The sequence below is a fragment of the Microtus pennsylvanicus genome, chromosome 1 (genome assembly GCF_037038515.1).
Source record: "Microtus pennsylvanicus isolate mMicPen1 chromosome 1, mMicPen1.hap1, whole genome shotgun sequence".
NCBI classification, from domain to species: Eukaryota; Metazoa; Chordata; class Mammalia; order Rodentia; family Cricetidae; genus Microtus; species Microtus pennsylvanicus.
Window position 1 is genome coordinate 180,600,361 of NC_134579.1, and position 16,009 is coordinate 180,616,369.

Genomic DNA, 16,009 nt, shown 5'->3' on the forward strand with positions numbered 1-16,009 from the left:
TCCATGTCCTTCAGATTATAACAGGTAAGGACAGAGCTTTTGTATCTGTTTTATGCCTAGGCTATCACTTCACCCGTAGTGAACATTTAAAATGTGTATGATTAAACACTTCCAATTTCCTTGATCTCATTTATTTTGTAAATTCAGATCAGGCTATATGACATTGATGCCTACAACCTGTTCCAACATAGAATTCTAAAATTCTAAAAATATCTTAGATTTTTCTTAGTATTCCCCTCCATAGACTTATTATAGGATCATAATGTCTACAATCCTTTTCTTTCTACCCTATCAATGATCTATAAAAAAATCTTCCAATGTCTCAAAGTACCAGTGCAATAGCATGTTTATGAAGAATGGGATTTCCTTAATTAATTGGTATCTGTTCTATTTCTAAATCACATATGCTATTAGAATGAACAAAGTAAAAATATGATTTACACGTAACCGTATTTTTCTTAACTGTATTTGATTCTTCCCATTTCATGTAAGAAAAAGTGCAGAAGCCTTGGGTACACCGTGCTGACTGGACCGCTGTGGATGTGTAGTATTGCCTGTTCCTATTTCCTAGGTCAGATTTGATGCTTAGCAGAGCTGAAATCTTTTTGGGGCTTGCCACACTGTTTTCAATCAGTAGCTAGATCTTGTGCACCCTGGAACTTTTGATGCTAATCATTACTCATTTTTTCAAGACCTTCTTGGAGTTGTTGGTCAAAGCTAAGAGACTCTCAAAATATACTGCCGAATTCTGATGCCCTTAGCTCCGCCACTCCACAGAGGTGGAAAATAAATTTGCTAAAGCTGAAAACACCATGCACTACAGAAAGAGTTCCAGAGGCTCTTGAACTAGAACTGACTTGAACACTCCTCCCTCAGGACTAGTTTTCATAGTAACAGAAGGAGCCATGCAAAACTTCCAAAGGAGAGAGACAAAACACTGTCCTATCCAGCTATGAGATCCATGAACCACATCAATTACCAGCATGGCATGATAACCTTAGGGATGGAGTAATGGTATACTACTTTAGAGGTAACCATTGACTCTAATTGGACTTAATACTTTTCAGCATGAGGGACGTCGTTCCTGGTACTGGGAATCAAAGTAAAAAATGTGTGCTAGTGTGGCCCTGGAATTGGAAAGCAATTAACAAACAATAATTTACTAAACCAGCATAATCCCTACCAACAATCTATAAACATCTGTCCTTATTATCTGTGGGAACAAATAAGTGTAGACTTCAGCTTTCTTCAAGGAAACACACAACAGAAAACCACAACCAATCACTATGCAGAGTTGTGGAGACCAGCTCCAGTAAACACAACTACAAAAATAAATAAATAAATAAACAAACAAATAAATAAATAAACCCTCCCATACTAAAGATGCAGGGAACCTAGCAGTAGAGGGAGAAGCAAGATTGAAAGTACCAGAGGGTCAGGAACTTTGCTATGAGATTGTTTCTTCTAGTAACGACAGAAACTTCACTGACAAAGTCTCACCAAAGTTACTGCCAAAATGTGAAATAAACAAGTAGAATACCAACAAAGAAAACAAACTGCATTGGGGAAAGCCCAGAAAACCTCAACCCCACACAAAGACCTAGAGCCAAAAAAAGTGGGGTGGGGAGAGAGAAATATTGTCAATAATAACAATCTTGAAAAATAAGCAAAAATTTAATTATTCATGTTTGGGGATTTTTTTTTATATCAACTGTTTTGGATATTGTTCCTGAACAACTAGCGTGTGTGTGTGTGTGTGTGTGTTTACATAATGTGGACATTATCCATGCATTTTTTTGTGTTTTATTGTACTAATCGTTTGATTGTTATTGTCTTTTTATGTAATCACATCTCTCTCTCTCTCTCTCTCTCTCTCTCTCTCTCTCTCTCTCTCTCTCTTTCTCTCTCTGTGTGTGTGTGTGTGTTGTATGGAAGTATGGGAGAAAGCATATTTGAGGAGATGTGATGCAGCAGATGTAGAAGATAGTCACCCAGTATCTTGCTCATGGCTGATACCATGTTACAAAGGAAACTATGGCAGACTGGTGGTAGAATTTTAAACAATAAAATAAGAATGATTAGTTAATGGTTTCATATGTTTGCTCAGAAAAAGAAGACAAGAGTCAGAGGCATAACCAAGAAAGAATGAGTGAAAAAAATTGAGGGACATTTTGGACAATAGAGAATGCAGTTCCTACATGAATGTAAGTTCAAAAAGAAAGAGAAGGGGAAGGGATTCAGCAAAGTTTAAACCACTGAAACTGATGGTGACTTCGGAGTCATTCACAGAAATAAAGACAAAAAGGAAGGAAAATGCAACAAAAGCTTTGTTTGATTTTAAGGAAGGTGAGCTACATAGAGAACTTGTATATGTGATTATAGAGTTTTCATATGAATATTATTTTCTTAATAAATATATAGGTGCTCCTTATTTTGGCAAAGCCCTTAGTGAAAAAAAAATCCTATTTTGATTCTCATAGTCTATAAACTACTAAAGTGTATTTCAAGAAAACAATTGAGTATACATATATTGTATATACATATATATAAATATACATATATTAGAGACATGTAATAGGTTGATATGTGTATAAATTATAAATGCTTATCCCAAATCAACATAAATTGCATATATATTACTTGATATATTTTAATTCCTCTGTTTTGTTTTGGTAATAATACCTAAGTGAATACTCAAGTATTAAGTTAATAATACTTAAGTTAAAAATCTCTTGGGAAAATTTAAGTATATATTGTGTTGTCATTAACAACAAATTGATATGTTTTGGCTGTTCTAAAAACACCACAAACAACAGAATTGTGTTTACTCCATTTCAAGACTGGGAAATAAGTCCCAGTTTAAGGTGTTCATTGACTGGTACATTAAATATCTGGTGATGGTTTTCTGGTTCATAAACAAAGTCTTTGCAGTGTGTACTCAGATGACATAATGGGCAGGAAAAGTCTCTGAGATCTCTTTTTGAGGACACTAACATCGTATACCTCTAAAGATTCTACATCCTGATATGTCACACAGATAATTCGTTTTTCAGTGTGTGGATTTGGTGAGTACCTAAATATAGCCATAGAAATTGTTATGCTGTATTTATAATCCCAAGACACAGCTTATATAACTGAAATTGTATCCTTTACTGACATTTGCCCATGTCATTTGCAGTCAGGAAAATTCCAATACTAGAAAAATCTTCATAAGATGCAGAATACAGAATGTCTTTTTAATCTTTTATTGTTTTCAGTTACTGCAGCTTTCTCCTAAAGGTAACAATGAACTGTTCATAAATTACCTCATAAAATACATATCCTATTTACCTTCACTATGAGTCTACAATATAAAATATAACATACACTATAAAATAATTCATATCTACAGTTCATGTAGCATTAGAAATTTAGCCATCTTGTACAGTTGTTTTGTTTTTAATTATTATGGCATAGTTTAACTTTTCCAAAGAAAGGCAGCTTTAATTAATAAGGAAGTTTGGGAAATATTATCTGATGATCTCCAGAGATGTGGCTTTGTTAAGAAAGGATATTACCTTAGATTTTGCTATAAGCATGTTGATAACCATCACAATCATTTTAGAAGAAAAGAGCACCAAACATACACTCTCTTACACTCCTCCATTTTAATCCTCATCCGCACTCTTCTAGGTTAATCTATTCTTTCATTATGTCCTCTAAGCTCAAGGGAAATTCTTCTTCCTCTTAATTAAAATACTTCCCTTCACTCCTCGTATAGACCCCAACACTACCTTTAATTAATATTGTTCTCTGTGGACTTATTGCTTCCCCTCTTCCAGGAATTTCCTCTCCTAAAGAAAATATGCAAGTATTAATATTTCAAAGGTTCCCTGTGCAGAAATCTCACTGTTTTCCCTGCGTTATAAACTTAACAAACAGAGCTGTTCTTCTCTGTCTTCAGTAACAATGGATGAATTCCCTGTTAGCTCCGACTACAGTCAGGTTTCTGTGCTCATCACCCTTCTGAAAGCTTCTCAAAAGTCATGGCATGACAGCTTTATTTGTTAAGTATACTAGCCATTTTTTCCCTGTCATCTTGCCTCTCGCCTTTCTAAGAGAGACAGTGGTTCTGAGTGTTGGCATTTGACTCTATCTTGAAAATGTCTACTTCACATTGGGACCCTGCAGCTATTTATTACCTGGTTTCCTGCTAAGGCAATTTCTGCTTCGTGTCCACATTGTTTAGGTTTCCAAGAAGTGATCCTTTCCAGGCCTTTTCCCTCTCCATTCTCATTGTTGTAAAATAATGTTCTTTCGTGTTCTCCTGTCTTCTATTCCAAACCTCTTAATGTATGGTTATAGTATGAGGATTCAAAGCTTTTATGACTCATTTCCAGGGCCTATAGACTCCCTCCATGCAGATGTCACACCTTCATCTATTTCATGTTTGCAACTTGTATAAGTAACACTTGCTGGGACATCTCATGCTTGAAACCTTGAAATAATAAAAATACTAAAGTCATATGCATCTATTCTCTGATTAGAAAATATCTTGAAAATGACAGAAGCATCATAATGCAAGGAGAATATTGTTGTTCTCTACACATCCCATTCATAGTCCTTGAGGAATTCATGACAAATGTTTTTAGTGTTTTTCAATAGGTTCCAGAATTAATGATTTTTAAACAACCTTTCCAGGATGAACATATGCAATGGTTGTAAATCATTTTGAAAGTTGTAGTTGTATGAATAGTAATAAAATGATCCCCATTATCTCATAGATATGAATGCCTCATTACCAGAGTCTAGCACTATTAGAGGTGTGGCCTTATTGAAGCAAGTGTGACGTTGTTGAAGGAGTACGTCACTGGGGTTAGGCTTTGTGGTTTCAGATGCTCAAGCCTGGCCAGTGTCACTTTCTCTTCCTCTTCCTGTTGTCTGATGATCCAGATGTAGAACTCTCAGCTACGCTACAATACCATGTCTGGCTACATGCCACCACAGTTCTTGCCAAGATGACAATGAACTAAACCTCTGAATTGTAAGCCAGCTCCAATTAAATGTTTTCTTTTATAAGAGTTGCTATGGTCATAGTGTCTCTTCTGCAATAAAAACATTAGCTAAAGAGTAAATAATTAATCTGAAATATCTTAAGATCATTATATCTTGTCTTTATCAAACATCAATTGTGGTTATTTTTATTTTGTAGAACTTAGATTATTATAAAGAATTTGGGTTCAACTTATAAATAGTTCCATGAACTGTCATAACTCTCAATACACTTACTCCTTACTCAGGTCCTCAAAGATGCCAATTTTGTTTCTGCTCCTCATTCCCAGTCCTGGATTTCAAAAATCATTTTTATATGTCTTCATCTCATTGCTGCATTATTTCCATCTTCTACCCACATCATTGCCTTTGGGAGTCATTTGGAAAGATTAATTCTCTCCTCTTGCCTCCCAAAAAACTTAACCTTGATTCTAGGATCCCTTCTAAATACAGCTACTACATACGGAAGCTAACCCAGTTAGCAAGCAGCAATTATCATGCACAAAACAGCCTTGACAGGTGACTATGATAACTTTCAGGAAAAAGAAAAGAAGCAAGTAGAAAAGAGAGCCAAGCTAATATCTTTCTAGCATAAAGTCGACAATATCTCCACTATTGTTTTAATAAACTTCCTATCTCATAGGTTCTTATGTATTCCTAAATTAGAGTTTAAATACACCATCACCATGAGAATTTTACTGATGGTTACATACTGTAAGAATGTTTCCCCCAGTTAGCACTCTAGAACACTCTTCAGTAATATTGTAACTAGGTTGAATCATTCATGATTATAACTTTTGAAAAGAAAATACCATCTTCTCACATGTCTGCGAATTTTATACTCATCCACACAATTGTAGGTACATGGCAGTGATACTAAGCCTGCTGTATGTTCTCATTCATTTGTTGGTTGATTACATGTTATTAAATGTTACTCATACTTATTTTTTTTATTTTTCCCCTATAAGCAAAAATGTTTTAAATGTAAAATATCCTTGTGTTAAGCATTTCACAGTGTTAAACATTTCCAACAGAACTGTGTTCATGAGTTAAATTTAAGGATTTTTTACTTGTAATTAATGAAATGTTAAACAGTTAAATTATTCTTTTTTTAATTTAAGCCAGATCTAATAAGAGAAATGTTATATGTTTCCTCTCATATGGTGGGAAAAGTACAGTGGGATGGAGTGGGGTTAAGAAAGAAGAGGTTAATAGCAGGTGATTAGCAGTCAAGATTCCTGACATACATATTAGAATAAAAATAGCATAAATGTCATTTATAGTTCCTTCTATAGTTTATATATTGCTAGTTCAAAATGATCTCAAGGTCATACAGTAAAATAAGAAACATTTTACTTTTTACATGGTCTCTTTATTCAATAAACTTAAAACAAATATATTGCAGAAGCAAATATTGAATATGATGTGGTAATAGTAGTTGATAGCATGGCTATTGCTTTTGTTTTAGATGACAGCATCAAAATATAGGGTAAAATGCAATACCATGCTTACATCAAGTGATGCTATAATGTATCTTTTATGTATTAGTAAGCTTTCACTGAAACCAATCAGTAAGATCTAACAACACAGTGCGTTTTATATGCAGTTCTTCCTTTCTACATTTATATCTGATGTTGGTATAAGAATGGAAAAGGAATAGATCATCACCATCATATTACTCATTTTTCATACAATTTAAAATGGTAAAATTTTATACTGAGAACAAACACTATCTCCTCAGTCCATATCACCCTTTGTTCTTTTATAGATTCTTCCTGAGACCAAGTGTTTTAAGATTATAAGTCACTTAAAATGATTATATGCACTCACTAAAAAATGAGAAGAATCACTAAACTTCTTTAAGATTATGGTATTACTTTTGTGAAAAGCTAAAACAATCACTTCAGTCACATTAGATGTAAGATGGACAGAGGGTATTACTTCTATTACTTAGATTATACTAAAAATGGTGCAAATGAAAATATGCAAACGTTCTTGGACCAAGAGTATAATGTTGTCTCTGTGGAGCCAATTTCCTCTACACAGAGAGACAGGGATATAGGCATAACCATCTACTGCTTAGGTCTGTGCACAATATTTTCTGCATATTGATAGTAGAAATAGCTCAAATATCATTGGCACTAGAAAGATTGCCATGAATTAGAAATTTGCTCTGGAGTTACACTATGTTTTGTCTTTCACCTGTTTGTAATGTTTCTTCTTCAACATGTACCATATTCTCTAAGTGCTCATCTAGTCCTGATTTCCTCCCTCATAGAACCCTGTTTGTAGAATGTCTATTTCAAGAATAGCAACAGACAAGGGAGAGAGGTCAAGAGGACCTGTGCTTGTCACTGAGCCTTTCAATCTGTGTCTCCATCCCTGGAATCATCCTACTGGAAGAAGAAAACTGTCTTCTTCAAGTTGTCTTCTGAACAACTTGTGCCAACACCCCCTTTAGCATATACAACGAATAAATAAATATAAAAGTAAAAACAAATAATAGAAATTTTAAATAAAATCCAAAGAGAAAGATTTACCTCTCCAAGGTACATATCCAATGAATGAAAAATAAAATGATTGAATCTATACTCTGGGCTATATGACACTACCAATTCAAAATAAAGTTTGGTTAAACCTACGTGAAACTAAGTGTGTCATACTCAGCCAATCATGTTGATATATTTCCAGATATTTCTAGCATTTATTATGCTCTGGTTAGAAGATTTGAGAAACCACTTGATTGCTTGGTGTTTTGAAAACAGTGTTTATTTGCAATGTATGTAAAGAAGATGCCGCGGTTGGTAGTGATTCTAACGCTTAAATGGGCTTAGGTAAAAACTGTCTCTAAAAAGCACAGGATTTATTTAAAAACATTTTTTTTGGCTGTAGCATACATCTAAACTTATTACTTGTAAACTTTAAATACTGTGGAGGGTGGATAGCTGCTTTGTTTGTTCTGTTTGCTCAATATTTTGGAAGGCTCAGCTTTACTTTGCCTTAATTGTAAATCATTTTTTATCAAACCCCAAAGACCATCCATTGCTATAAAAGTGACAGCAGCCTTACCTGTCTTGGAGACCTTTTCACTTTTTTTAGTTTCAGATACTGGAATGAAACAAACGAAGAAAAAATGATGAAAATAAACATTAGAAAAGGGATGAGAATAAGCCTTAGAAAAGTGGTCAGTACCAAGCAGACTAATAGCATTGATTTTTCTTGTAAGTTTTCAGTTTCAAATATAGTCACATATGTTAACAATATATTAATGCAACATGATCCTTAATCAAATGTAAAGTTACGTAAGCAAAATGTTCTTGAATATAAAATTCATCGGCTAAAGATGATTTCCCCAAACACTGATAACCTAAGCGAGATCCCTGGACCACATGGTGGAAGGGAGGAACCAACTCCTGCACACTGTCGTCTGATTTCTGAGCTCACACCATGTCATGTTCATTGCCACTTCGAAGCCACACACACGTGTGTGCACACGCACAGATGTGCATCCTCCCACAGATTAAAATGAGACATTTTACTTTTAAAACTCAGCGTATCAAAAATTCTACACTAGCTAAACTGGGCATAGTGGCACACACCCTGAGTCCTGGTACACTAGAGGAAGAGGCAGGTATAATTATGTGTTTGAGACTTCCTCAAGAAAAAAAGAAAGAAAGAAAAAAAACAGAAAGAGAAACTAAAACAAAGAAATCTCATGCTAGTCAAATCATTTCTGTTTTATCTTTGATAATAATAGCTTATTATTTAAAAATCACTAATTATTACAAATGAGAAAATTAGCTAATGTACTCTGGAACAAAGAGTGCATTACTTTCCTTAATTTGACAAATTTAATCAATTCTCTGTGGACTACTATGCACTCAATTCCTGGAGTGCCACCTGGTGGTTTCCTTAACAATTTCACAATGATAAATGTAATTTTACTTCTATTACTAATTTTACAAACTCAACTCAGTTAAGTTGGCCTATAGTTAATTATAAATGTGAGTACCTGTTATATTGTTATCATAAGTCAATGTTTTTGTCTAGAAATTTTGCAACCTAACGTAACATAAAATATATAGTTTTTTAAAAACACATACTTTAAAAAGTGTGTAACTAACATTGACAGAATCAGCTTAATTATCACGAAAATGACTAGTTAAAAAAATTCTGATTCATTATTCCATCAAGCTTGTCTGAGATTTATGTTTCTCATTTTTGGCATAGATGCTTCTGACCTATTACCAGTACATAATAGTTAGTTGTCTTCCTTTAAAGGGCATAAAGGTTTCTCCTAGCATGTTTTCATTTTCACTATTTAAATAAAAAGTGCTTCATTGTGTAGAACTTATAAATACAAATTAGCCCTGAGATTAACATAGTCACTCAAACACGCATCTATGCAAACCCAAAGTCTATGCATGTCAATTATTTTGAATACACTTAGGTAGTCATTCCTTTATAAAAAAAAAAAAACCTGCATAGTCATCTACACCCTTTTTTTGCTAAATACTCAAATGCACATAATGTAAAATTGTTATTGGTACTAAAGCTATATTTTTGACACCTTTGGCATATATTACTCTTGCTTAGTTTGACACATTCACTTAATTTTATATAACAAACCTAATATTAACATTTATATGTCTCAAAATATAACTAAAATTCTATACAGGTTTATAAATAATATGTATTCCTTTTTGAGATATTTTTCATCAGAGTAAGAATTCATCATTTAGTTCACAAGTTCCAGGATTCAACAAAATATATTACACAGGGGAAATGAACAATTCATAGTTTCTTTTTAATTTGAAAATAAATATTTTCAAATACAATTTTTCTGTTCAGTTTCCCCTCCCTCGTGTCCTCCACGAAACTCCCCAATTCCACACCCTCTAAATTTCATGTCTATAATTAACCTCTGTGGTTATACAGATAATAGCATGTCTATTAAAGGCTTTAAATTGGAAATCCATATAAAACAATACTATATGTGTCTTTGGGCATCTGAGTTATTGTACTCAGAGTAATTTTTTCCTCAGTCCTTTAGCTGTAAATACCATGATTATATTTATTTAACAGCTTAACAATATTTCTTATGTAATTTGCTAATATTTCAATATCCATTTATCTGTTGATGGACATCTAGGCTGTTTCTAGTTTCTAGCTAGTAAGAAGTCAGCAGAAATGAACATGGTTGAGCAAATATCTCTGTGGTAGGATGCAGAGACTTTTTGACCAATGGTGGTTTAGTTGGATCTAGGTAAAAAAAGATTCCCTGAATTCTGAGGAACTGTCACACTGATTTCCATACAGGCTATGCATATATGAACTTCAGCGAGCAGTGATTGAGCATTCCCTTTACCCACACACTCACCAGCGGTCATTTTGTTATTGATTTTTATCATTCTGACTGTGTAAGATGAAATCTCAAAATAGTTTTGATAAGTGTTTCTGTGATGACTAAGGATATTTGTAGTGGGTTAAATAAAACTTAACAAAAGGCTTATATATCAGAGTGTTCAATCATCAGGGAGTGGCACCATTGAGAAGGATTAGGAGGTGTGGTCTTGTTGGAGTATGTGTGGCCTGATTGGAGGATGTGTATCACTGAGAGTTTATTTTGAGGTTTCAAACCAAGGCCCAGCACCCCCCTCTTGCTCTGTGTGTGTGTGTGTGTGTGTGTGTGTGTGTGTGTGTGTGTGTATTTATAAACCAGGATGTAGGTCTCAGCTACTTCCCTAGCACCATGCCTGCCTGATGCCATGTTCCCCATAATGATAATGATGGTCTAAATCTCTGAAGCTGTGATTGAGTCACAAATTAAGCACTTTCTGTGACAAAATTTTCCTTGTTCATGGTGTCTCTCCATCATAGTAAGACAGGGACTAAGAGAAGTTCGTACCTAGGACTAGGGTGTTGACATGACGGAAATGACCATGCTGTTTGTTGGAGATTTGTGGAAATTTGAACTAAAAAAGCAGTTGAATGATTTAATGTAGGCACATAGAAAGTCTTGCAGTGTGATTTAAAACATGGAGAGGGGGAAGCTCAAGGGGTTACAGAAGAGAAGGATATTAGTAAGTGACCTAGAGACCTTCTTGTAACATTTTTGTAAAGAATGTGCTGCCTTTTACCCTTGTCCTAAAAATCTGCCTGAGAATAAACTGGTGTTTTAGATTAATAGTGGTGGCATAGGATATCTCAAGACAGCGTACTATTGACTCTGACATGTGAACATTAGTAATCATTGTATGCATATCTATCATGAAAAGGAGCAAGCTAGATAAAGAATATACGCAAAGTGTACAGTTTGAGGAGAAAAGGAGTTCTAAAAATGTTTTGTTGGAGCCACATCTTATGCACAAGGAAATAAAACATTTAAAGAAAATCCTTACTCTAAATGAAACATAGGCATGTCTGACTTAAGGGCAAAACTCCATCTTGCTAAGCTTCCAACTTGGAATTAAAGGAAAGCTTTAACAGTGAAGGACTCATCAGACAAAATAAAGCTGATGCAAATATAACCCAAACAGGGTCAAGTTGCAGACCCATCAAGCCGAAGAGCTTTTCAGCCGTACATACCTGGCTTTTACATCAAGGATACAGGAAAGAGGTTATGGAATCTCCCTCCAAGGCTTTTGGCTAAGTAAGCCACTGGGGCTAGATGTGTGTCAGTGGAACCAGGCATCGAGGCCTAGAGAGGCCATTATATGAAGCGGTGAGGGTGAAACCTAGGTTGCAAAGACTCCAAGGTGTTAAAGATGGCAGTGTACTGGAATATCTGTGAGGAAAGCCACAGACTGGATATGGAATCATCCTAAGAGAGAGAAGTGTGCTGTAGTCAACAAGAGTTAGAAATCTGAAGCTCTATTTGCCATCAGATATGGAGATACAGAATTTGGAGTTTGTCATGCTGGTTTTTGGTCTTGATTTGGCCTTGTATTTTCTTACTATGCTCTATTTCCTCTCTTTTGGAATGATAATGTATATTCTAGACCCTTTTAAGTTGGAAGTATGTGATCTTCTTTATGATTTGCATTTAACAGGGGTTGCCATGAGTCTCCTGAAGGAATTTGAACTTTAGACTTTTAAACAGTGCTGAGACTGCCATAGACTATGGAGACTTTAGAAGTTGGACTGAATGTGTTTCTGCATTATAATAGGGCTACAAGCCTATGGGAGCCAGGGAGTGAAATGTGGTGGTTTGAATAAGAATGCCTTCCATAGACTCATATATTTTAATTAAGCATCAGAGAGAGACTCTACTTGATAAGGATTATGAGGTATGTACTTGTTGGAAGAAATGGGAAAGACTTTATGATTTCAGAAGCCCAAGTAAGCACATGCTCCATCAGTCCCAGTCTAGCTGGCATTGTTGAGTTCCCTTTAGATCAGCTCCACCATCACAGTGGGTGGGCGCACCACTCATGGTCCTGACTTCCTTGCTCATGTTCTCTGTCCTTCTGCTCCTCATTTGGACTGGGACTGATGGAGCATGTGATCAAACCGAACTCTCTGAACATGGCTGACAATGAGTGCTGACTGAGAAGCCAAGGACAATGGCACTTGGTTTTGATTCTATTCCACGTACTGGCTTTGTGGGAACCTAGTCTGTTTGGATCCTCACCTTTCTAGACCTGGATGGAGGTGGGAGGTCCTTGGACTTACCATAGGGCAGGGAACCCTGACTGATCTTTGGACTGGAGAGAGGGGGGGGGGATGGAGGAAGGAGGAAGGAAATGGGAGGAGGGGAGGAGGTGAAAAGTTGTAATAATAATAATAAAGAAAGAAAGAAAGAAAGAAAGAAAGAAAGAAAGAAAGAAAGAAAGAAAGAAAGGAAGGAAGGAAGGAAGAAATAAAGAAAGAAAGAAAGAAAGAAAGAAAGAAAGAAAGAAAGAAAGAAAGAAAGAAAGAAAGAAAAGAAAAGAAAGAAAGAAAGAAGCCCAAGTGAGGCCCAGTAGTTCTCTTTCTCTGCTTGTGGTTCAAGATGTACCTCTCAGATATTTCTCCAACCTCATGCCTTCCTGTCATCATGCTTTCCACTGTGGTGATAAATAGACTAAGCCTCTGAAACTGTTAGAAATAATCCAATTAAATGCTTTCTTTTATAATTTTTTTGGTCATGGAGTCACTTCCTAGCAACAGGGCAGTGACTAAGTCATTGTTGCTCATATTTTAATTCTTTTAAGAGTTTATTAGTCATTTGTGATTCATCTTTTCAGAAATCTGTTTCATTTTGGAACCTATTTATTAATTCAATTATTTGGTTTCTTGATTATTTAGTTCCTTTTTTAGTTCTTTATATTTTTTAAATATTAATTATCTTTCATATATATAATTGGTAAAATATTTTCCCATTCTGTAGCCTGAAGTTTTGTCCACATGATAATGTTCTGTTTCATACAGAAGTTTTTCAGTTTCATGAGGTCCTGTTTATTAGACATTGGTCTTATTACCTGTGCTATTGACATTTTATTCAGGAATTCTTTCGCTGTGAAGAATGCTTTTGTACAGTGCAAAGATTTGTCATTCATATTGGTTTAACAAAACACTGATTGGCCAGTAGAGGCAAGAAGTATAGATAGGACAACCAGAGTAGAAGAATTCTGGGAAGAGGAAAGGCAGAGACATAGTTACCAGTCACACGCTGAGAAAGCAACATGAGAATACCTTACCGAGAAAAGGTGCCAAGTCATGTGTCTATTCTGTTCTATCAGATTCAGGATATCTGCTTTATGCTGAATTCCTTCATCAATTTGGGGTTGATAAATATGGATATAAAGGCATTCTATATATACTAGAAGAATTTCCAGTGTAATCAGCAACATTTTCTTTTGAAAATACCCTTTATTTCCAGTGTGTATTTCTGGCTTCTTTGTCAAAAATTAGCTGTCTATAAGTTTGTGTATTTAACGTCTTTATCTTCAGTGTTATTCCATGAATAATCATGTCTGTTCTTAGACTCACACCATGTTCATTTCGTTACAATAGCTCTTTAGAACAACTTGAGGTCAAGGACGGTGATACCAACAGCAGCTCCTTTAAAATCGGGATTGTATTAGCTAGCTCAACTTTTCTTCTTTTCTTTGTTTTTGTGTTTCCATATAAAGTAAAATAAATAGTCCTCTTAATTTCTGTGAAGGATTGTGTTGTAATTTTGATGGGGATTGTGTCAATCTGTAGGTTACCTTTACTGCAAGGACCATATACATTACATTATTTCTATAGATCCAAATCCCAAAGATCTTTCCATCTTCTGATAGCATCTTCAATTTCAATTTTCAGTGTCTTAAAGTGACTATTATAGTCTTTCAATTGCTTGTTAGAGTTACCCTAAATATTTCTATATTTCTATCTATCTATCTATCTATCTATCTATCTATCTATCTATCTATCTATCTTCATCTATCTATCTCTCTAGTTAGTTAGATTTTTAGAGACAGAGTCCTACATTCTAGCTCTGGCCATGCTGGAATTCTCTATGAAGAAAAGGTTGGCCTCAAATTTACAGCTTCTCAGAGTTGTAGAACATCCTGACAGTCCCTTCTGGCTTTTAGAGTCTTACTGAGAAATCAGGTGTTATTATAATTTGCCTGCATTTATATGACATGGTTTATTTTTCCCTGAAGTTTTTAGTATTCTTTCTCTGTTTATTTAGTGTTTTGATTATTATTCATCATGGGATATTTGTTTTCTCTTGTTGTTTGGTGTTCTGTGTTCTTGAATTTTTATAGGCACTTCCTTCTTTAGGTTAGGGAAATTTTCCTCTATGATTTTGTTGAAAATATTTTTTGTGCTCTTGAACTGAGTTTTACTCTTTCATCTATTCCTATTACTTGTAAATTTGGTACTTCAATGCTTTCCTAGATTTCCTGAATGTTGTGTACCTAAATTTATTTTTTATTTAATGTTTTCTTTGACTGAGCTGTCTACCTTTTCTACCTTTCTTTAATGCCTGAGATTCTCTCTTCCGTATCTTGCAGTCTTTGGTAATTTTGTTTACTCAGTTTTTATTTTATTTTCTGAATTTTCATTTGCAGTTTTATCTCAGCTTAAAATTTCTTTAGTGAATCTATATCTAATTTAATGTTTTGAATTGTTTTAACTATTTCACTCCTCTATTTGTATTTTTATAGACTTCATTAGGACATTTATTCATATTGTCTTCAAATCCTTGATCATTTTCATAATCACTACTTTGAAGTCCATGGTTTGTGCTTCAGCTATGTTCTATTTCTCAGGGTCTACTGTAGTGGATTACTAGGTTCTGGTGGAAAAATATTAATTTGGCTGTGGATGAGTGTATTTTTGTGCTAGTGTCTAGTTACCTGTTACTGTGATAATTGAAGTGATTCTATGACTTGTCTTTGTTGGTTAGTTTTCTGTGTCTTGGTTTTGCTTGCTCTCTCTGGATCTTTGGAAAGTGTTGGGTTGTGGGTTGCTTAGTAGGAAGTGTTTCTGCGAGATAGTGGATAGCAAAAAGGGATAGTGGTGAGAGAGTAGAAAAACTCAAGAGAGTCAAGCTTCATGAAAGATCTTAGGCAATCCTGTTTGATGTAGGTGGGTCTTCTTTCTATGTGTTGCTTTCATTGCTTAATTAATAAAGAAACTGCTTGGCCTGATAGGAGTAGACAGAACAGAATGCTGGGAAGAAGGCAAAGAGGATGTCTCAACCAGACGTTATAGCTCTCCTCTCCAAGATGGACAGATTAAGATTCTTCCTGGTAAGCCACCACCTCACGGTGCTACACAGATTATTAGAAATGGGTTAATCAAGATGTGAGAATTAGTCAATAAGAAGCTGGAGCTAATGGGCCAAGCAGTGTTTAAATGAACACAGTTTTTGTGTAATTATTTTGGGTAAAGCTAGCTGGTGGCCGGGAGCTGGGAGGCAGAACACAGCCTGCCGCTGCACACTTCACATGTTCACATCAGGGAATTGGAGATGTGGTGGGAAAAGGAGATCCAGAAA

The 16,009-nt window shown here is 35.0% G+C and overlaps 1 protein-coding gene across 24 annotated transcripts in view; it reads right to left on the reverse strand.

The window, feature by feature from the left end:
- The window catches only part of Trdn (triadin), a 380,261-nt gene that overhangs the window by 67,036 nt on the left and 297,216 nt on the right, over positions 1-16,009 (reverse strand). For 23 of the 24 annotated variants that reach the window (XM_075946189.1, XM_075946182.1, XM_075946106.1 and 20 more), the window contains one exon: positions 8,101-8,139. The exons of the other annotated variant lie outside the window; for it this stretch is intronic. In XM_075946189.1, coding sequence (XP_075802304.1) covers positions 8,101-8,139 — 39 coding nt within the window. The remainder of the gene's footprint in view (positions 1-8,100; positions 8,140-16,009) is intronic. 24 annotated transcript variants of the gene reach the window in all.